The sequence below is a fragment of the Poecilia formosa genome, unplaced genomic scaffold, assembly GCF_000485575.1.
Source record: "Poecilia formosa unplaced genomic scaffold, Poecilia_formosa-5.1.2 Scaffold151, whole genome shotgun sequence".
In the NCBI taxonomy this organism is placed as follows: domain Eukaryota; kingdom Metazoa; phylum Chordata; class Actinopteri; order Cyprinodontiformes; family Poeciliidae; genus Poecilia; species Poecilia formosa.
The window spans coordinates 468,921-492,607 of NW_006800090.1; the positions used below are offsets into that span (position 1 = coordinate 468,921).

A 23,687-nucleotide genomic window follows, 5' to 3' on the forward strand; every position below is an offset into this window, starting at 1 on the left:
AGGCTAAACTTGCCTATCCTCCATTTAGGAGCGCTGCAAATTGAGAACAGCGACGAGTCGGACCAGGGAAAATACGAATGTGTAGCCATGAACGACGCCGGCACTCGCTACTCTGCACCTGCCAATCTCTACGTCAGAGGTAAAGTCGAACGTCTCTCACCTTTATTTATCAATGATATTTCAGCTGTTTCAAATACTGTTCTGTGAAAAAGCACGCACATTTCTCTAGTTTTGGCTTTTTGTTGCACATAAATGTTTCAGTTCAAAGAAAACTTTGAGATAACTTTAAGTTCATTTTTCTTTTTACCTGTAGAATCAAATCATTCAAATACGGCAAATCTAAAAAAGATGAGATCTATTAGTCCTTTTTTCACCGAACCCATTAAGTCATTCCTACGGCTTTGGGACTTTTTCAAACAACAGTCAGAAATATTACCCACAAATGGAGAAAGCATAAAACGTGACCCTTAGCCCCCAAGTGAGGGTTAGTGATCACAACCACTCACTGTAAGTTGAAAACTGCAAATAGGCGCACTTATAGTTGTTTTATTCTGCATTAATAAATGCATTCTGCATTTATTTAATTTTATTAGTTCAAGCAGCAATATTCTTAATATGCATCAAACTAAATATACAAAATAAGATATTAGATGAACAGGGTTTCTGCCAGCAGCATTAGAAGGAGCAGAGCATTTAGTAGGCCTCTTACGACACGATTAAAAAAGGTCTTAAAAAGCACGCCTCCATGAGGGACAACCAATAGCATGTCAAGTACTATTGTGCTAAAGTATTTCAGCACCACAAGTGGTATTTATTTTTGTCTGATACGCTCAGTGAAAAACTAGGCTCATTTTCCTTGAATAATTTGGAGTCTCACAGACGAATAGGTGAACACTGAACCAGAAATAGGTGGGGTCTGCTGTAAAAAGTTAATCACTGACTCATCCAGGAGGTTTCATGAACCCCAGAACACAGAATGCATTAAGATCTAAAGCTCTGCAGGCTTCAGATGCTTCAGCTGATGTTCATGTTTCAACAAGGAAACCAAGGCGAAACCACTGCTTAATAAAAGAAAAAACAAAGCAAAACATTCTGTAATAAAGCATGGTGTGTGGTGGATGAATTGCTGTAATTGATGGGATCATGAATTCTGCTCTCTACCAGAAAATCCTGGAGGAAAGTTTCCGCCCATCCGTTTACGACCTTTAGCTCAAGATAACTTGGGTTTGAAGGCAGAGAGAAGTTGTCCAAAGGACACCTGCAAATCCAGCTCTGAAAGCCTTTAAAAGAAACCAACATGAAGGTTTTGCAGTGGCCTAGAGAAAGTCTGGACTTAAATTCAATTTGTGATTCTGTGGTATGACCTTAAGAAAGATGTTCGTGCTGCAAAACCCTCCATTGTGGCTGCATTAAATCTATTCTGCAAAAATAAAAAAGAAAAAGAGGCGTTTAATGGTAGTTGTTTTCGCCAAGAGTAACACAACCAGCTATTAGGTTTAGGGGCAATTACTTTTCCACACTGGACCAAGTTGGTTTGGATAGCTTCTTAAGAAAGTGCTTTTTTGGGTTTATCCAGGCTAATTTTGTCTGGCGTTAAAATGAATGATGATCTGAAACATTTAAGTGACCAAAAAAAAAAGGGGAACATAGAAGCAATCTGAAAGGAGGGCAAATGCTTTTTCTCAGAATTGTTCCCTGTGGGAAACACTTGGATTTCCTCTAACTGTTGTGCAACTCCCAGCATTTCCACTATTCTTCTTTTTTTTTTTTCTGCATCCATTCCTGTGTTCGTCTCCGTCTTCACCGCACTTTTCTCATTCCTTCTGTTCCAATGAACTGAGCTAACCTCAGCCTCCAGTTTGGCTGCAGACTCAACCAGGTGCAGCCCCTGAGAAAACAGCTGCATTGAAATCGTTTCCTCCGCTGGCACCGACGCCGGGGCCTCCTTTCTTTTTTTTATATCGACTGTATCGAAAGGGGCCATTATTCCCTTCCGCACAAACCCGGAGCTTCTAAAGACGAGGATGGGGGGTCTAGGGTTTCCCGAGTTTGTTTATGCTGTAACGTCTCCGTGAGCGGACTAATGCAGGCGCGGGGTTGGGGCCATGCGGGAAAAAGCTGCTATAGGAGGGGAGTGAGTAGTCGAGGTCAGCGCCTGTGGATAACACCAGCATGGCTGATGTACATGAAACACAATAGCTGCTCCAGTTGTTAGTGTGCGAAAAGTGTCACGGTAAGAAAGGGGCACGCTCGGATATCATTTTATAATTTCGTTAAAAGCGTACAGAACTGGAGCATGCAGCCTGTTTTATGGATGAGTAAGTCTTTTGTGTCTTTTTTTTTTCTTTCATCAAGATAAAGTAAGTAAATTACCGCTTACTGTGGCCCATATATCCAGAAAAGAGAAAGAGAGAGAGAGGGAAATGATTTTTGTTGCATTTATTATCTCACTTGAGCAGACGAGCAGTATAAATGTCTGGTCGTACACAAAACTTCCCTCTGAATCAAAGGTGAAATCCTGTTTCAAGGTTGAAGAAGGATCGCATCTGCAGATTAAACATCACTTAAAAAGCTCACATCTTTCATGTCAACAGAGGTAGAAGGTAGTCAGCCAAACGGCGGAGCCAAGGAAGGGATGTAAGTCTCGACTATTAATCAGTACATGTCTGTCACAGGTGCAGACACCGGCTTTTTTTCCCCCCTCAGAGGTAATTACAGTAGTTGTGTGGCGTGGCGCCAGCAGGGCCTGGGGGCCCTTCTGCTCCGTAACACCACCCAGGTAGCTGTCAACCCACTGGCCCTAATACCCGGCTTTTTTTCCGCCAGCCTCGCCACACCAGAGGAGAGATAGAAATCAAACCAAGCGTAACCTTTTAGACGTATTTTCGACTGGAATGGAGAACAAAAGGCTGCAGCCGTGTTTTCGCTCCGTCTTTGTTGCTGGCGCTGGAGCTGGAGAGACGAGACCCGGGGCGGCGCAATCACTCCGCTGCTAGATTGGGCGACTTAAGACGGGTGGCCTTTGACATGCCTGTCTTCCTCTGCTGCTGTTTTTTGCTTGGGGTTTTTTTTTTGTTGTTGTTGTTGTTTTACAACAAAAAAAAGTAATTATCGTTGATGCAGTTAGCGTCTGTTAGCATCTGTTTACTATGTGTTTTTTCTCAAGCTCTTGCAAAAGTATGTGTTCCACTTTATCTTTTTTCCATTTTGTTTTGTTACATACACACTTTAATGAATTCATTGGGTTTTCTTGTGATCGACACAAAGGCGTGAATGATTTTGAACTTTTCAAAAGAGCGTCATGCGTTTGCATTCATTCCCCTTTACTGTGATACCCCTAAATAAATCACCTTAAGACTTCACCTGATTAGTAAACAGACTCCAGTTGGGTGTGATTATCAATAGCTTTACTCTGGACAGAACACACTCACTGTAAAACATGGTGTTGGCAGCATCATGCTGCGAGGAGACTTTTCAGCAGAGAAACTTGAAGACAGAGTCACATACAGGGAGAATATCTTTATTGGCTTAAAGCTAGGACTTTGACTAAACCATTTTAGCACTTCATTCTGGACATGTCAGTTCTTCCATGAAACATGGTGGTGGTGGTATCATACTGTGGGAGCTGGAATGATTAAGATGATAGGTCAAACTTTAACCCTGTTTACACATTTATCCCCACGGCATGATGCTGCCACCACCATCCTTTCTTTGTAGTTGTGACTGAGTGTTAACAGTAGAGGTTTAGGAGAAATGTCGAGATCCATGAATTCGTTTCCTTTTAGCTCACAGCTAAAACAAACAAACAAACATTACAATTAGTGGCTGTAACATTTCAAAATGTGAAAAAACATGAAGAGTTGCGTATACTTTTGCAAGCCGCTGCATTTGAGATTCATTTTACTACATGGTGCTGTTACCGAAGAGTTGATCAATTAATTCATGTTAGAGCTAGAAAACTTTGATGTTTAAATTAAACATTTTATCTTTTTTTTTTTATTTATTTATGTTTGTGTACAACTCAAAGTGGGGATTTTTCAAGGTGTCGTGCAGCAAACCACAAGTGAAACCCAACCACACACACACATAAACACACACCTGTCAGACATGCATTAAATGTTCTCGTTAGGGTTTGGTGTTTTGTATCCCTGGATGTGTTTTTTTCTCCCCCCCCTTCCTGCTCTGTCACCACCTGATCCGATTCCTTTCTGCGGGTACACAAACACGCCGCCTGCTCCACCGTCACCACTTGACATTTTAGAGCCACCAGAGAGTGATGTCCTCATATTAGCGTGTGGGAGGAGTAAGACTGAAGGAGACGACGATGGTGGGGGGGTTGTTTGAGGGCGAAGAGCGTGCTCATCTATTGTTTTTCCCGTTGTGTTTGTATCAATTTACAGTATGTCCTTTTCCTCGATATCCATTAAGGACTGTGACCGTGTTTGAAGGTGTGCAGCTGCAGGTCGCTCTCTGTGACCCTCCTCTAAAAAGGGAGGACTCCATCAACGTGGGCTGAAGCACACGGCGCGCTGTGATCGTGCTTGAGCGCTCATTTGTCAAGCGTTTATCCCACAACGGAGGAGGGATGTCAGCTTCTGTCTGCTGGCACTCTTTCATATATCCATGTGACATGTCAATATGTCACCGAGGATAAAGTACTGCAGCTGGGTTTTTTTTTTTTTCCTCACCAAAATATCTCGATGCTGTTTTATGTGTGTGTGTATGTGTGTGTGTCTCACGGAGGGAAACTTGGAATGTGGTCAATTCAGGTCAGATTTATGACGGGGGGCGAAGAAGAACAAGAGCATATTTAGTAACACTGACATCAGCATATGCTCAAGAAGATAAAAGGTACAAATTCATTGTGAATTATAATAAGATTGTACTTTGAAGGGGGAATTTTTGATAAAAGTTTGATTAAAGATGTTTGAACTTACTTATTTTAAATCACAATTTAGCTAAGAAATCTGTGTTTTCTGTTTTTTTCCTTGATCCTGGATTTAGACCCCTTAATTTATTCCCATTTTGTGATTTTACAACCACAAACATCAGTGAGTTTTATAGGGATCTTAACTAACAAAGCTGCACAAAATAATGCATAGTATGTGGAAGGTTAATCAAACAGAAGATTTGACAAGTAAAAATGTAAAACGTCTTTACTCTGATTCCCTGAATCAAATCCAGACATGGCAAACATGTTCACATCTGCTACCTAAACACACACGTTGCGGTGGCAGCATTATCCTGAGTGGTTGCTTTTCTGTTTTTCAAAAGCTAATCAGTAGCACTGGGTTTTATTTACGGGGTATCGGAGTAAATGGTGTTGAATATGATGCTGCATTTGTAAGAGTTTTAAAGCAAAACGCTTTTCCTTCCACTTACCTATCATGCACCAAGTTTGTGTTTGTGACAAGACGAGATGGAAAAGTGTTTAAGGGGTGTGAATCATCTTGCGATCTGTACCATGTCACTTACCTCCTCTGTGTATTAAAAGCACCTGTCTGTTTCACTGTTTGTCTTCCTCTTCACTTTGCATCTTTCTCATCCCATCGGTCACCTTCATCAAATCACTTCACCCACAAAAAGATCAGCGCGGAGGTTGGTCATTTTCACTTTCTGTCCCTTCCTCCCCATTAATGCAGATTTTTCAGAGAAAGGTCCACTCCCTCACTCCTCCCATACCCACCTCCTGTGGTGAAAACACAGGTATCCTTTTCCCCTAGAGATGAATACATTATTAATAACTCTCCCTAATCCTCGCAGTTCAATTGTGTGCTGTTGTCCACGTATTTGCATGGATCCCTTTACAGCTCTTGCATGCTTTCCATTGCCACTCCTCCAAAGTGTGTTTCAATTAGTCTTGCCTAAACATATAAAGGAGTCCCCGAGCAGTTAGCTTAAGTCATTATTAGCCCTCCGTTGTATTAGCGTTCTTCCTCACCGCGCCCGCCCGTGTCCTTCCTGTTGACTGTATCCACCAACAGCTACAGCGGCTTTCACTGCTAGGCTTTCCATCCGCCTGTGTAGGGCCATCAGAGGTGTGTGATGGATTACTTGGGTATTCAGGTGGCAACCGGATTTGTCAGGTATTTAGGCAGCAACACCCCGGCTCTCCCACTGAGGGACATGGGTGTTGGAGCTGACAAAGCCTTTCTCTGGGGATTACGTCTGTTTTACCAGCGTGGGCAGCTTCCACCTGGAGACTGAAGGATGTCGTGGTCACATTATGGACTAATGCAAAGACAAAAACATCTCCCAGTCTTTCTGTGACTCACAGGTGTAGCGGTACATTTAGCTCACGATGTTTTGTTCATGAGAATGAGACAATGCTCCAGGAATATCTTTGGGAATCGTAAAAATGACAAATTATTTGTCTATACGAACAAACGCTTCACAAGCTGTTTTAAAGAATCTCTAGTCAGTGTCCAAAAGCTCATTTTAGATTTAACTCGTCCATATAATCTTTTTTTTTAATCTCAGTTCATAACAGAAATCATAGAAAATTGCCTCCTTAATAAATAGGGTAACGGTTTAATCTACTCAAAATGTTTTACAGATTTCCTGTTTAACCTAGGATGTTGATTTATTTACACAATGCATGTCGCTACGAAATTTTAGCTATTGAATTAAATGTAGTTCACATTAGAAAACCCTTGAAATACATTGTTTAACTCTCATAGCTAAAAACCAAAATGTTAACATTAGCATTGGAGGCTAACTCTTAGCAAGTATTGGTATTCTTGTAGTTGTTACTGCCTGGCTCTAATGTGGATGTGAACCCTTTACATTTTTATTTCTTTTTCTGATTTTCTGCTCATTAAACACTATTTAAAAGTGTTGCCAGTTTCTACACTCAAAGATAGACTTTTCATTTTTCAAATAATACGATCTCGCCACAATAGTATTTATAGGTAATTTATTGTAACAGAGATATTTGCAGTCAGCATAAAGTTATAACCACTTAAGGATTGCTGGACAAAATTATTTTAGATTTGGAACTAGAGATAATTAAGTACAATCCAAAGTCGTTTTAAAAACTGAAAAACAGGCGTTAAGTGCTGACAAAAAGTTGTGAAGCACATGCTAATGTTAGCATGATTAGCAGCTAATAGTTAGCTACCCACAATATTTTCACAGTGATCAGAAATCAGTCTGATCTGTTACATCACCATTTTTTTATTTCTTTATTTTTACAGAGTCCCCAAGACTCTTTTATAATGCAAAGATTTGACACTAATATTCAAGAAATTACGTTGCACCAATTCTATTTATACATCTGTATATTGGAGAACAGGGGAGACCTTGCATTGAAAATGCTTTCCTTTTATATTGTGAAAATAATTTAAATTCAAAACAATGTTATTGTATCATCTGTATTCAGTGTAGAATCCAAACAGTTCAAGTTTTACAAGTCAAAGTATTTTAGATATTAAAATAGACACTATAAAAACAAGCTAAAATACATCTTTTGTTCATACATGATGCCCGAAAGCACCTGTCTGTGTCACTGTTTGTCTTCCTCCTCACTTTGTATCTTTCATTTCATCAGCCCACATCAACAAATCACTTGACCCAAAAACAAGTGAGTACACAGGTTGGTCATTTTCACTTTCTATCCCTTCCTCCCCATTAGTGCAGAGTTTTCAGAGAAAGGTCCACTCCCTCACTCCTTCCCTCCCTCCCTCCCTTCCTCCTTCCTTCCCTACCCACCTCCTGTGGTGAAAACACAGGTATCCTTTTCCCCTAGAGATGAATACATTATTAATAACTCTCCCTAATCCTCGCAGTTCAATTGTGTGCTGTTGTCCACGTATTTGCATGGATCCCTTTACAGCTCTTGCATGCTTTCCATTGCCACTCCTCCAAAGTGTGTTTCAATTAGTCTTGCCTAAACATATAAAGGAATCCCCGAGCAGTTAGCTTAAGTCATTATTAGCCCTCCGTTGTATTAGCGTACTTCCTCACCGCGCCCGCCCGTGTCCTTCCTGTTGACTGTATCCACCAACAGCTACAGCGGCTTTCACTGCTAGGCTTTCCATCCGCCTGTGTAGGGCCATCAGAGGTGTGTGATGGATTACTTGGGTATTCAGGTGGCAACCGGATTTGTCAGGTATTTAGGCAGCAACACCCCGGCTCTCCCACTGAGGGACATGGGTGTTGGAGCTGACAAAGCCTTTCTCTGGGGATTACGTCTGTTTTACCAGCGTGGGCAGCTTCCACCTGGAGACTGAAGGATGTCGTGGTCACATTATGGACTAATGCAAAGACAAAAACATCTCCCAGTCTTTCTGGGATTTATTTACTAGTGTAAGTGTAAAGATAAATCTAGCTCATGATGTTCTGTTCATGAGAATGAGGCAAGATTTCAGCAATTCAGTTCAGTTTTGAGGAAAATTAAAAATCTCCATGTTTATCTTCAAAAATAAGGTCTTGACAAGTCATAAGCTCTAATCAGTGTACAAACATGTAAATTTGTATATGTTTTTATGACTTTAAGTGGGTCCTTATACCCCAAAAAACAAAACATTAAAAATGCCTCTTTTGACAAATTTGTTAATGATTTTATGAAGTGGCAACCAGTTTGCCATTTTACTCAACCTTTAGTCATAACACAACAGAGCAAGTCAAAAACTATTTCATTGTTTCAAGATCTTTATTTCTGGACCATCTAAGAATATCTTCCCAAATTATTTAACCTAATTGACAAAAAATATCAGACTCTGTGCTAAAAGATGTTGTTTACAGCCTTGATTGCAGGTGATTCATGATGCAACAAACTGAACTCTACATTAAAATGTATACCATCCTCTGTATTCAAGACGGAGGTGATTCTCAGGAATTTTTTTCCTCCTTGACTTCCATTTGCACATCTCTGCCTCACAAACAGCTGACCTGTAGAATATTTAAGAATGAGCTGCCAGAGTGCTGACAAGGGGATGATCAGCCATCATGGCCGCCCAGAGACGCTGCTGCCAGGAAGACTCGCAGCCTGCTGACTCTGTGCCAGTTTGTGCCAGATATTGATTGACTGGACAGGTTCTGCTATCCTTGGGCACTTTGTCAGGGCAGTTAAATTTATAGGTATCCAGCAAGCAGGCAGGCAGAGTGGAGACAGGGCTTATTTTGTGGTTTTGATAGAGTCCCGGAGCCCATCTCTCCGAGCCGCTCTCGACAGGAGAGAGGCTCCGGGGGAATCGATAACAATTACCTGCCTTCTAGTCATTTTGTTCCAAAGCACCTCTCCAAACTTAACCGCGCACCATGAATTATTCACAACATTAAGTGTTCAATATACACAAGCCCCCATTGACTGACTGCTCATAGTACTCTTAAGTCTATGGAATCGCGAAAGAACAACTGCTGCTTTGAGCTAAATGGATTCATGGTTTTATATTTGGCCTACATCCGTCTGCTTGTTCTGAGAATTAAAATGAAAAGAAGAAACATTACTGTAAAAAGACACACGTGGCTTCCAATATGAACTCTAAAAAGCTCAACAGAAGTGCCTCGACTGCAAGTCCTGCTGTCGGTTATTAATGAAATTTGATTTTTCCCCTTACTCATAGTTTTTCATTTTCTTGAAATCAGCAATTTCTGATCTCCAACTTTAGCTAAGCTTTGACTTGCTAAAGAACTATAACAGAAATAAAATAGTGGTTGCTAATTAATTATATTTAGAGAAAAGGTAACGTCACACTGTGTGTGTTAGAGATTAGTTATAAAACATGTTTTTTTTCTTTCATAATGCTTTTTGTGTTGACATTTAAACTGTCTTTTGCATCTCACAGCATATTTTGTGGTTAGCGCCGCTGAGACAGCAGTATGTTAAAGCTTCTTTCTTGGTTACCCAAACTTTGAGATTTCAACAAGAGTAAAATCATTATTTTGAATGAGAAACGGATAAATGAAAAACTTAGAAGAATAAAACAGCCTTGCTGTTGTCGACCAAAGTTTTGCTGAAGTCTCTCTGTCTTACAGCCTGATTTAACTCAAACCTTTTTCGATGTCTTCTTAAAAACAGGTATTTAGCTTGTTAGATTTATCTGCTTTCTTTGATGCCATTCTCAAAATCAAATATGGCATTGATGCCATAGAGTGTAACTGTAACCTGGATGTGCACAGGTAAGGTGCGTTTACTGACTGGAAAAAAGATTGCCAGTTTTAAAAAAAAATCCTGTCGGCGCCAAACAAGCTGAAACTTTTTAAAGTCAAACCTTCCAGCTCCCATGCATGCTTTAGTCCAGACCAGCGTCTCTATCTGCTTTCAGAGCTAGCACCTCAACTATCCACTATTTGCCATGTTGCCACCTCAACATGGCAAAAAAAAAAAAAAAACATTTTTCATGTATTTCATAAAAGTTGACATGTCATGACATCCATTCGTCATGAAGCCCCATTTTAAAAACTTAATTAAATGTTGAGGAAAATCAACTTTAGTCTTACGCAACTTTGGCCGTTTCTGCTGTTGGAAATTGTGTGACAGAATCTCACGAGGCCAAATTCCAAAAGCAAAGCTGCCAAAGTGTTCTGCGGCTCAAACTTGGGATATTAATTATTTTTTGATACCGAGCCAAGTAGCTTCATCCCACGTGAATCTGTTGATTAAAACAGCAGAAAGTCTGCATGCAGAGCCTCAATTATGGGAAAATTCAGATGAATGTGAACCTGGTTTCCACCCCCCCACACTTATTACGGCCAGAGAACCAGCCTTTTTCCCTGACTGGAATCTCAAAAGGTGCTTTTGTGTTTTTCCATTTCACCACATAATGAGGGGAATAACAAGCACGGCTGTAACGACGTTCCGGTTCAGATTAGATCCGGGAGAGGGGGGTGAAGGGTTTTGACGGTGGGGACTGGAGGCAGACTTGTATTTGAAAATCCATTTTCATGTAGACCCGAGCATAAGAGCAATTATAGTTGAGGGTTTTTTTTGTTTTTTTTTTGTTAGTTTTTTTTTCTGAGACACACGGAGATACTGTAGTGCATTAGGGGAGAAAAGCAGTGCGAATTCTGCAGGGAGAGTATTTTATTTTTATTTTGCTGTTAGTGTCTTGGAAACATATGAAGAGCAGAGGTGGAATAGAAATAATGGGTTCTCAGCGGGAAGCTAAATGTTTGGCGAAGCTTCACTTTCCTCGTAGTCGAGGATAAAGAAGCTAAAGCCTCTAACTCTTAGATTGAGTGCACACTAGTGGAACATGTCATAAATTTAACAGGTGTGACACTAATGGATGTTCACAAAGTGTTGTCAGTTTTTTTCCCCCCCTGCAGTGTCATATGGATAACTTTCTTGCCAAAAGTTCCCAGGAAAGGGATCAAAAATGTGTAAATATGAGAGGCATTTGGTATGCATCTTCATGGAGACAGAAAGTCATATGTAAATGCTGGCTGCCTGTTTATCCTGGGCTAGCTTTTCAGTGCGCCGCAGACCCTCTGAATTGGTGTTTGCCTTGTCCCAAGCGACGTCAACGGGCCCTTCTTGTCTCCATGGGAACCTCTATTTAATGTCAGCCTATCTGCATATCAGAACTGCACAAAGAGAGCGAAAAAGACAGAGGGAGAGAGCTGAAGGATCCAGAGAGAAAGAGAAAGGAAGAGAGAGAGGGAGAGGGAGGAGAAATCAAACAATGGCAACTCCACAGGGTCCCTCAATGATGCAACTACCGCTACTGTTTGACACTTTGACAAAAGAGGTCCGGACATAGTCTCCTGCAAAACTGGACTATTTTTGGTAATATTCTCTCTTATTGTGGGGAAAGGGATGAAAAAAAAGATTTCTTCTGAATATCCAGAGCCATTTTGTGACAATCCTTTTATTCCCTTTGTGCTCGCCCGCACATTTGGACAAAAGCGATCAGCTCCTCCTTTCTATTAGACTCTCTGAGACTTTTTTTTTTTTCTTTGTGATGTTGCATGGAGAGAGAACATTCACAAGTTTTTACACAAGGAAGGATTGTGTTTACCTTGCATACCCTTACACTCATTTCCTTTCATTTTCTGTTCCTCTCAGTGCGAAGAGTCCCACCTAGATTCTCTATTCCACCCAACAACCAAGAGGTGATGCCGGGCGGCAGCGTCAACCTGACGTGCGTGGCGGTGGGCTCGCCTATGCCCTACGTCAAGTGGACCATGGGTCAGGTGGAGCTGACCAAGGAGGAGGAGATGCCACTGGGCCGCAACGTGCTGGAGGTCACCAGCATCCGAGAGTCGGCCAACTACACCTGCGTGGCCATGTCTTCTCTGGGGATGATCGAAGCCACGGCGCAGGTTACTGTCAAAGGTGAGGCGCAGATTTGAAGAGAAAAGAACAACGTTGAGGTAGACTTAGAATTTTATCACAATATTTCGTGATACTGTTGTGATGATACTAAAAATGATCATAATGAGCTGTTTATTACTTCTGTTTTTAGGCCATTGTGTGGCTGTGGCTGCCTATTTGAAATACGGTTTGATTTATATCACCAAGCTGTACAGAGAAACTTAATTGAGTCATGTTTTTAAATGTACTGATATTTATCGACGCTCTTGTAGAAAAAAAGCTGTGCAGAAATTAGTAAAATAACATTTCAGTCAGTTTTTTAAGAACATGAACTGACATTTACTGTAAAAACAATAAATCAAAATTCTGCAAAATTCTCACAATAACTGATAAACAATACAATAAATCCCCACCCCTATGTTGATGCAAGCAACTTAAATAGTCCTTTTTGTCACCATGCAAGCAAAACCTTTGTGATAGTCCAACACAAAGCAGTGCAGGATTGTGGATTTGGACAGTGTCAACTCCTTTACGGTAAATAAAACCCAGTTCAACATGTTATGAAGGACTGTTCAATCCACAATCTGAAAAGAAAAGCATTGTGACAAACTTAAACTATCAATACATGGGTTTTGGTAATGTCCTCTGCACTTTAAATGTTATTTTTTTAAAACTACTCTTTCTTTTTCACAACGTCTTTCACCTTTGTGTTGATCTGTCACTTAAAATCCCACTAAAACACATTAAAGTTTGTGTGTTTATCATCTGTTGAAAAAGCTCAAAGGAGTGTTAATACCTTTGCAAGGCCCTGTAGATCATTAAAACATAATCTAATAAAAAACACCTTCATATGCCCTTTGAAACTAATTTTAAACACTTTACAGTTACAAATTAAAAAATATCAAGGGTTTGGAGTTTCCTCGTCGATGCATTGATCTCTCTGGCTTGTATTTTTCTCTCCGCCTGCTTCTATATCCAAGTGTGTACGTGACTTTAAAGAGGTGTTGTCTACCTATCACGGCCTCTGGTATCAGTATTTGTCCGTATTGATTTGGCTTTCCACTCAGGCTGATCGATACACAAAATGTCACAGTCATTAGAGGGACCACAGCACTACAGACCCGTCTCCCTGAGGAGGCCTTAATACGGACCCTCTGTTTGGCTTGCATTTGCAACAGCAGGAACCACTCTTGCAATTTTCTTTTATTGTCAGTAATTGTCGGACTATTAAGCAAAATTATGACTTCACTTAAGGTTTGCTGTTCTTTTTGGGTTGATTATTGCTGACAGTGTTGTAGGGGATGGCTTACAGGCGAGCAGCTCGGGCCGGTTAGTGTGACGTGAGCTTTAATGAGCTTTGTTTCTCCACTCTTTACAAGTGTTTTATCAAAATTGTCAGATTTCCTGGAATTACCTGAAAACCGCATAATTTATACAGTGATTCTGTGCAGTCTGGGAAAGTCTGTCATTTACTTTATGATCATTCCCAGGTCTGAGTTGGCACGGAAAAACTAGAATTTAATATTGAAAAATGTTTTTTCATATACTTGATAAAGGCAGAGGATTCTACATTGATTTATATTTAAATGTGTCACAGTCTGATTTTAAACCTAAACAATAAGTACAATATTTTGGTTTTCCTTCTTTTTACAAAACATACACTGATTAATAAAAAATAATAAAAAAACACCCCACATGTGTTTATTTGGACTTTAAATTCAGGTTAAATCTCAGCAGGAGTTCTTAAACTGGCTCTGGTAACAAAACATGAAAAATGTATTTCTCTGTATCCATCAATGTTCACAAACCGTCTCCATTCACTGTTTGCAAGACCTTACAAGTCCAAGAGTGATAGGATATAAATTGTTTTGTCCAGATGCCAAAACAGCAGAGAAATGAGCCTATTTAATGAATCTGCAACCTTCATATCCTGACGTTCTTTTGTCCATACAGCATAATATATATTGCTGCAAATTTTTAAGGTTTCCTACAAAATTTGTTTTTATCTTGATTTTTTTTTTGCATTTAAAATAAAGAAAAATATCAAACAGTCATAAGCTTATGCATACAATTTCTTCAAAGGAACATTAATTATATAATATAAAGACACCTGTCAAAAAATAGAATAATAACTTATAATAATATGACAAACTAATATTAATGTAAATACACACTCTCAAAGATCAATAAACTTAATTTTTAAGGAACATTAAACACTGAAGCTGGAGGACTTTTTAAATATCCAAAATTAAATAAAGAAAACAATAAATAAAATGGATACAAAAGTAAGACTGCCTTTCAAAATAAAGGCTGTTTGAGATCAATGCATCAGACGGCCTTTTGTCATCCAGAGAGAAAGACGTGAGAAAAACAAAACAATCATGTAAATGAAACTTGTCCAGTTTCTTTTTATCATGTGATTGATTGATTTGTTACAAAAATAGTCAAAGCTAATGATTTGTCTCTCCGTCCTCAGCCTTACCGAAACCCCCGACCTCCCTCACCGTGACGGAGACCACCGCCACCAGCGTGACGCTAACGTGGGACTCCGGGAACCCGGAACCCGTCTCCTACTACATGATCCAATACCGAGCCAAGTCGTCGGACAACGGCTTCCAGGAGGTGGAGGGCGTGGCAACCACGCGCTACAGCATCGGCGGGCTCAGCCCGTACTCCGAGTACGAGTTCCGCGTCATGGCCATCAACAACATCGGCCGCGGGCCGCCCAGCGACCCCGTGGAGACGCGCACCGGCGAGCAGGCACCCTCATCGCCGCCCCTCCATGTCCAGGCGCGCATGCTGAGCGCCAGCACCATGCTGGTCCAGTGGGAGCCGCCAGAGGAGCCCAACGGACAGATAAGAGGCTACCGGGTTTACTACAGCTCCGACATGACGGCCCCGCTCAGCGCCTGGCAGAAGCACAACACGGACGACAGCAGCCTGACAACCATCTCTGGCCTGACCCCTGACATCACCTACAGCCTCAGGGTGCTGGGCTTCACCTCCGTAGGTGACGGACCACCCTCTGACATCCTGCAAGTCAAAACACAGCAGGGAGGTGAGCAGCAGCCACTCTGAGAGGCTCTGGAGTTCTTCATGTGTGTAACAAGTAGGAATGCATTGTTAGTGGAAAGCATTTAATCTGACTGTTTGCGTAACAGCTCATAAACGCACGTATGTGTTTGAGATAAAATCATTCAGCAGAGATATTCAACTTGATGTTTGTTCTTATCGCAGGGCTTTATCTCTGGTACTATTTCACATTCAGTCTTAGTCCAACTTCATTGGGATTTCATGTGCTAGACTAACATAGACACTTTATTATGTAGAATTAAAACAATTCTTCATTTTTTTGGTGTGTATTCAATCGGAGCCCCACTTTATTCTGTTGTCCCTAAATAAAACCTGGGAAGGGGCTGAAATGAATCGGATTCATCATGATGAATTGATTCCTGAAATAATCAATGAATTAATCGCACAGTTTTAGCTTAACTTTTCCCTTAAGTATGTTGTGCTTTCAGCAAGTTGGCCTTTTTTGAATCTGAACACTACAGTTAACGATTAACAGATTAGTTAATGATTATTTAGCTAAATAATTAATCACAATTAATCTGATGAATCGTTTCAGCCCTATATTTAATTATTCTTTGCCATTCAAGATTTAGCACTAATTGTATTTGTGCGTTACATAAATTCCCAGTGAAATGCATAAACAATTAATGTTCCATGTGACAGAATGAAACCTTTTGTAAGCCTGTTTGCCTCCGTGCTTTAACCCGTGTCCTCCCCGCTCCAGTCCCCGCGCAGCCGTCCAGTTTCGAGGCCGAAGCCGAGCTGGACACCCGGATCTCGCTGACGTGGCTGTGGCCCGTGCAGGACCAAATCACCAAGTACGAGCTGCAGTACTGGGAGGCCGGCTCAGACAGCAAGGTGAGCATCAGAACACGACGTTCAGACCGCTTCGTGTCGGGACTATCTCTCCTGCACAGCAGCTCGCCCTGTCGCTCTCTCCGTCTGCTGCTGAATTTGTCTCGTTTTCCACAGTGAAACTGCAGACGACTCCTACTCTTCATGATGCAACCCCTCTGAGTGGGGAGGCTGTGTTATTGTAGTAATGTAGTCGGCTCCCCAGCTGATGAGAAAAACCTAACGTGGACACAATCTGCTCTGTTACTCTCTCTCTGCTGCGGCCGTTTGTTGGGACTCTGGTGGACCGAACCAGTTGGAAGCTGGAGGCCGGCTTGTTTTTGGAACGAGCAGCTTCTGCTCCCTTTGGCAGTCATGTATGACTGTTTGGACTGCAGTTGAAGATTATATCATCTTGTTATTGTAGAGCACATGAACTAGCTCGTGCAGCACCACTGATTGTTGTTTTTTTTAATTTTTTATTTGTCTCTCCAGAAACACGTGACGTTCGGCCCGGCGGGCTCCCACTCTGTGGATGGTTTAAAGCCTGACACCATGTACTATTTCTCCCTGGCAGCCCGCTCTGAAATGGGTTTGGGTGTCTACACCCAGCCCATCCAAGCCCGCACTGCTCAGTCCAGTAAGTGCTCCATTTTTCTTTTCCCGGCGCTGCCTCTGTCTTCTGTCTTTTCTGCTTGTTAGCCACTAACCCAGTGATTTCAGAGAGTCACCTCCAGGCGGCTGAAGCAGGTTCAGGTCGTTCCCCTCAGTGAGTGAAACAGAGAGAGAGAGAGAGAGAGAGGGGTAAAATGTGAGTTTTATAGACCTTAAAAGAGAGAGTGTGAGCAACTTGAATGTCAAATCAATCTCAGAGCAGCATATAATGCTGACAGAGCAGCCATCCCGGTCAGCTTCCCCGCTTCCACCACCTCCCCTCTGTCGCCAGCACTAACCCCCCTGTCTGTCTAGCAGAGGGCAGGCCCTGTGTCAAAGGTACGTTTAATGTGTCTTGTTCCCACATTTGTGAGCTGTGCTGTGTTGCCTTGCCTCATATCATTATGTGCTTTTACAGTGCCAGCACTCAAAATGTCACTCGTTTGGTTTTATTTTTTTATTTGCTGTGTAGGCACAATGCTTGTGCCACCTCACCCCGAGGGGTTGCTGCACCGCACGCTTTCTTTGCACACAGCTTTGAGAGGAAAATAACAGACGCTCATGATTGGTTATTGTGATCATTTGAATAACGATGTCTTGCAAAACTGATCATATCCCATTTTGCTGCATTACTACCACCAACTTTTGTGTGGCTTTGGGATTTTGTATGATCATGTTATCCAAATAGTCTTAAATTCATGTATCTTTAAATATCTTGAATCAATCAAAGTTGGCCTTAAATACATTAATCACAGATCTTAAATTTGACTAGTAGGAATATTTAATCTAATATATTTTTTGTAGTTTATTTTTCTCTGACTTTTCTGTCAGGCAAATGTTTGAGTCACACACAGACAAATTCATTGCGTTCTGTGACTCAAGGCAGTTGAGGCTACAGCTAACTAGCTTCTAGTACATTCTGGCTAACTAGCTAGCTGGCTCGCTTTTGTTGCCAACCCGTGCGATGCTAGGGTCATTATGTGCAGAAAAAGCTTTTAAGCGTGGCACTATGGGGGGTTTGCGATGCTCAATTGTAATAAAGAAAAACCTCCCACAATCCCCTATTATATTTATAGTTTTTTTGGTCATACATTTAATTCAAGGTGGCATTGAAAAGGTCTTCAACAGTCTTAAATTTGACTTGCTGAAACCTCCAGATACCCTGAGTATGTTGTGCAGCTGTGATTTATAGGGGCAATAAATCTCACATGGATGGGCTGTGTTTCTTTATTCTGGCATCTGTGGGAAGGTGGTTTGGTGTCAGAGTAACAGGGGATGAATACTGATGGACACCACAATTTTAGACTTTTATTTGTAAAAACAAAACAGTTGCCAACTAGATATCATTTCAAAATGATGCACTACTTTGTGTCCTTTAACATGAAACTCCCATGAAAGGCTTGTAACGGAGAAACATTTGGAAAGCTTTTTAAATGTTTCAGTAAGATACTGAACAAACTGACTAGAGGACTTTTTTGGAGTCATGTGAGGTGGCTCCAAAAGCTGCCTGAGTGTGGTGGACCAGAAAGAGGACACGTCGCTCGGTTGGAGGCGGAACAATGGAAACAAACACAGAGATGCTACAGTGTGGAGCTTGTTCCTTCACAAAAGACGGAGGCTGTCCGAGCGAAGCCTGCGGCTTCTGGGAAGCAAACAAACTCAAAAGCGGACGTGTTTAATTGTGGAACGTGATCAAATTGTGGGGATTAATAAAAGTTAATCATGGAGTTGTTGTCAATTAGCGGCAGCTGATTTGGGTGGATTTGCACCGGTGCGCATGGTTAGAGTCGCTGTTTGGCTACGTTTGAAGGATCTTATGGATCTGTAGAGCACAGTAACTGGATTACATTACAGATTTCCTTTTTGCTTAAATATCTCAGATCAACAAACAAATTATATCAAATAAAGGTGACCAGAGTAAATACAAAAAGCAGTTTCTGAGGAAAGCTTTCTCCACACCTTGGTTCATTCATACATAAAATGTGATTACATTCATTTTTTTTTTTTTGGTTGGATTTCACTCATACACAGGCATGATTGCTGTCTGACATGTGACATTTGACTCCAATACACAGTAGGCTTGAATATCTCGAAAGGGAACTACAAATCTCAAACAGATTCAAATAAAACTGAAGGAAAAAAAAAACGAAAGTCACCAACACCTATCTGGAAAGGGCCACAAAGGCGTTTCTAATGCTTTGTGACTTCAGTGAACCATGAAATGGTGATGAACCTTCCCAGGAGTGGCCGGTCTGCTAAATTTACAATAAAAGTGCATCGTAGTCTCCTCAAGAAGGTCATGAAAGATCCCAGAACAACATCTAAAGCACCGCAGGGCCTCCCTCACCTCAATATTCAACAATAAGAAACAATGAGCATTAAGGAAAGAGACAGGAGCTTTGTCACCACTGCAAACATCTCACATTNAATATCTCGAAAGGGAACTACAAATCTCAAACAGATTCAAATAAAACTGAAGGAAAAAAAAAAGAAAGTCACCAGCATCTATCTGGAAAGGGCCACAAAGGCGTTTCTAATGCTTTGTGACTTCAGTGAACCATGAAATGGTGGTGAACCTTCCCAGGAGTGGCCGGTCTGCTAAATTTACAATAAAAGTGCATCGTAGTCTCCTCAAGAAGGTCGTGAAAGATCCCAGAATAACATCTAAAGCACGGCAGGGCCTCCCTCACCTCAATATTCAACAATAAGAAACAATGAGCATTAAGGAAAGAGACAGGAGCTTCGTCACCACTGCAAACATCTCACATTTCTCAAAAAAAAAAAGCTACTTGCAAGCTGCATTTTGTATTTGTTCTGTTTTATTGCAGTTCGATTTATTCATAACATTAAAGTCTGGCCAAAAAAAAAAAAAACAAAACCATAAAAGATTTTCACAGCACTGTAGTCAGCAGTTAGAAATTCTAATGTGTAAATTTGAATGGAAATAAGCTAATAAATGAGTTAAGTTTTACCAAAATCATGCATAAATCTTGTTGCTGAGGCATGATAGTTAAACAAACAGAATCAGAATAACAGCAAGTCCACAAAACTCAGAGAAACAAATCTGAGTTGCACGCTGTGGTGCGATTCAACGCCTGCCAGCAGCCTTGGGAAGGTTCTGCAGTGAACAGGCGGTTGAAATGATTCCTTTCTCCAGGGCTGCATATCAATTTTCAGCACTATTTTTTAGGAATCAGAGCAAGCATCAGAAGTAAAGCTCCACTTACCTTTTTTTTTCTGTGCCTCAGCTGAGGGCTTGACACAGCTGCATGATACTTGACCTAAAATTGAATGGGAAGGCATTGATGTGCGAGTGATTAAGATGGGTGAAAATCAATAGGTCGAGGTGCGGTGAATGTTCAGATTTTCTCGCTTTGCCAAAAATTAAAGCCGAGGATTTTTTTCCAGCAGTTCGCGTACAAAGGTTGATGCTGAGTGTGTAGGTTGTTGGAGTTTTGTTTGCGCCATTAATGTCTGGGGGGGAAAAATGTTGAAAAAATATTTGCATTTGATTTGTTTTGAAAGCAGATAAAATTCCTATTGCTGAAAGTTTAAACGTATCTGGATTTGAGCTGCAGTCATTCGCCATAATTGCAAGTTTTCTCTGTTTCCCTTTGGTGTTGTCCTCCCCAGGTCCACCTTCACTTTGATCTTCCTGATTTTTGATCTGGAGCTCAATAGCAGAATCATCAGTCTGCCACTTTTTCCTCAATACACAAGTTGCTGTGAAGCCTTTGTAGTTCTTCTGCTCACTCTCTTGTGGATCAGACACATCTGCGCATCTGTTTGTTATCAGTTATTTTATTTTTAAAGGTGAAGTTTTGTGTGTTGGCATTGGCTTGTTAGATTTCATCTGCATGCTTGAACAAAAAAAAGTCCCTGTTTTGTTTAAAGATCTTATTTTTATCAAGTTGAATATATTCATGATGCATTTAGCTGCATGAAATATTTGGATGCTGTCGTATTTTATTTTCAGTTTTGTTCTGCTTCTTGAAAGTGTTTGGTTTCTGTTTTTTTTTTTGTTTTTTTTTTCCCTCCAGACTCGAGAGTTTAAACATTTATACTTCAGCGGATTATTAAACTGATTATTTTAGACAATTTTGGTTATTTTCATTTTTTCAAGTTGAATATTAACTCAGAGTGATGATGACTTTAAAATTTAAGATTTTAAAATACGCACAACCTGAACTTTTTCCACATTTTGTATTTTTTGTATCCCCACACAATCATGCTGCCTCCACTGTGTCTCACAGTGAACATAATGTGTTCATGGTTTTCCATTTCCCACATGTTTGATTTACCCAAACATGGTGGTAGCAGCATTATGCTGTGGGGTTGCTACACACTATAATTTTTGACTATTAGCAAATAAAGTGCAGTTTTGTCTATACAGAGAAGAGGAGCTTCTTCTACATTGCTATTTGTGTCAATCTTTTACATAAAATCAAACTAAATACATTCAAGTTTATTATAAAATGTGTAACAGTTCCACTGGTTAAAATTAGCCATTTTTACACCTTAATAACATAGTTACTTAACTTTTAGTTCAGTTGTTTATCTGTGGGTTAATGACAGAGCATCATATTATGGATTATACCACAGTATTTCCTTTTTTATCTGCTGAAATTGCAGTGGCAACAAACCAGATGTTAGCCGAAGCCATCTTAAGTGTTATTGATCGTAAAAGCCAAGGCCGTATGCTGTCTTTAACTGCCCATCTCAGCTGCAGCGAAACTCTCTAACGAAGCCCAGAGTTTCTGCCTCAGTGTGTTAACACCAGTCCACACTGTCACGCACTTGTTCACAATCTCACACATCCGTGGCCCGTTTATTGCTCCCACCGCGTGCTGCAAGAGGCAGCACGGGGGGCGGTTAGGGACAAATTACGTCTTCATAAAACACACGGCCTTGTAAACTTTTTGGCACATCTTATATTCTGTCCGCCTCACCCTGTGATTTCATTGCCTCCTGCATAAACGTGGCGCCAAACACGACTTAAGCTTTGGACTGATAAGGTTTTTTTTTTCTTCTTCTTCTTCGTTTTTTTGCATCCAAATCTCTCAGTCTGGAGGTAGCATCCTGTTTAGTAGGGAAGCTCTTTGCATTCAAACTTGAGCAATTTTGCATTTTGGAAGAGTGCAGGAGTGAGAATGCACATTAACAGGCATAAGTAAACATCAGACCTACATCTCTGGAAACAGATATACAGATTCCCTACATTATATATTATATGATTAACACAATTTAGCATTTATCAGAATGGAAACGATTCAAGTTGAATACTCAGCAAAAAGCTTCCTTAGTTTTGTCATGTTTTGTGTGCATTTTTAGTTTATTTTTTGTTTGCTTGATCCGTGGCCTTCCTTCGTGTGGTTTTGCTCCCCCCCTCCCCCCTGCAGCTCCCTCCGCTCCACCTCAGGAAGTTCACGTGGTCAGCCTGACCTCCACAAGCCTCAAGGTGAGTTGGGTGGCGCCGCCTGCCGACAGCCGCCACGGTGCCATCGTGCGCTACACAGTCAGCTACCAGGCTCCAGCGGGAGAGGACACGGAGCGGCGCGATGTGTCCGACATCGGTGCAGACGCCACCAGCTACGTGCTGGAAGGCCTGGAGAAGTGGACTGAGTATGAGGTGTGGGTGAGGGCGCACACTGATGTGGGCCCAGGCCCTGAGAGTGCCCCGGTCAAGATGAGAACCAAGGAGGATGGTAGGTTTTCCGCGTCGCTCGCTCGAAGCAGCCTGTCACTGATTTCCTTCACCCTCCTCCTGCTCGTTGGTGGTGGTAGCCGATTGGGATCACCGTCTTTTTCCTCCTGTCTCCATCTTGAAGCTCATCACTCCCTGGGGTTCAGTGCTGTGTCGCTTTCCTCTGCTTGTGCTGTGTGAATGCTATCTTCTTCTCCCCACACTGAAGAACAGAAGTGAAACTGATCTCGCCTTTTTTCTATCACTCTTCTCTCTCTCTCTCTGTCTCTCTCTTTTTTTTTTCCAACACGTTTCTCATTTTGTTTGCAGTGTGATAGAGGGCGGCTTCTCCTAAGAGAGAGTCGTCTATAATTAATGTGTTTGAAGTTTGCTGCAACACGGCTAATTTCTTACTGGAATTAAGGGCACTACAGACATGACTAGACTACATGCTGTTGGGTATGTGGTGTTTTGGGGGAAGCGGGAGCCTTAGAACATCTGAAGTGAGTGATGATTAGATTTATAACTGTAACTAATGTCACTCAAAGTTATGTCTGATAGTTTTTTGGTTCGTCAAGACAAGATAACAGAAGAAAAAGGAGGAATTTGTTAAACGAATAATAGCAAAAAGTATAACGCAAGATGTTTATGGGATAAAAGCAGTAACTACTAATGATTTCAGTCTTTATGTATCAATAATTTCTAAACATACACTTTTGGCTTAAACAAAGTTTTTTTTTTGCCCCCATGAAGTTGGAGTTAATTCTGACTTTTTCACTAAAGTGAAAAAGTCAGAATTTAGCCAAAATTCTGGCTAAAATTCAGGATGTAGCCAAAAATACATCCTGATGTATTTTTGGCTACATCAGGATCATGAATGTCTGGTTGTGGCAGAATGTATCGCCTACTAATACTGTTAAAATATAACTTTCTCTGAATTTGACAAATACTAACAGAAGTAAAAATTTTAGGATTCTTTAACATTGAAACAATTTGGCACTCAGGGAAAACAATATATATGTATAAATAATATTTGACTGTTATCTAGTTATATTTAAGTCGTTATAGTGGACTGGATTTGGCCCACAGCCCTTCAGTTTGACATTATTCAGTAACTGTAACAGGCTGTGGTTATGCTGGATTACAAAGTTGCGTGTCATCAGCATTCAAACAGTAAGACATATT

General features: G+C 41.0%; 1 protein-coding gene across 17 annotated transcripts in view; it reads left to right on the top strand.

Moving 5' to 3' along the window:
• Positions 1-23,687, top strand: part of LOC103146054 (receptor-type tyrosine-protein phosphatase F) — a 238,871-nt gene that overhangs the window by 140,463 nt on the left and 74,721 nt on the right. For 14 of the 17 annotated variants that reach the window (XM_016677236.1, XM_016677243.1, XM_016677239.1 and 11 more), the window contains 6 exons: positions 29-139; positions 12,011-12,280; positions 14,736-15,317; positions 16,056-16,189; positions 16,661-16,805; positions 22,219-22,524. In XM_016677236.1, the coding sequence (XP_016532722.1) occupies positions 29-139; positions 12,011-12,280; positions 14,736-15,317; positions 16,056-16,189; positions 16,661-16,805; positions 22,219-22,524 (1,548 nt within the window). The remainder of the gene's footprint in view (positions 1-28; positions 140-12,010; positions 12,281-14,735; positions 15,318-16,055; positions 16,190-16,660; positions 16,806-22,218; positions 22,525-23,687) is intronic. The other 3 variants (XM_016677246.1, XM_016677247.1, XM_016677252.1) reach the window with 1 other exon arrangement.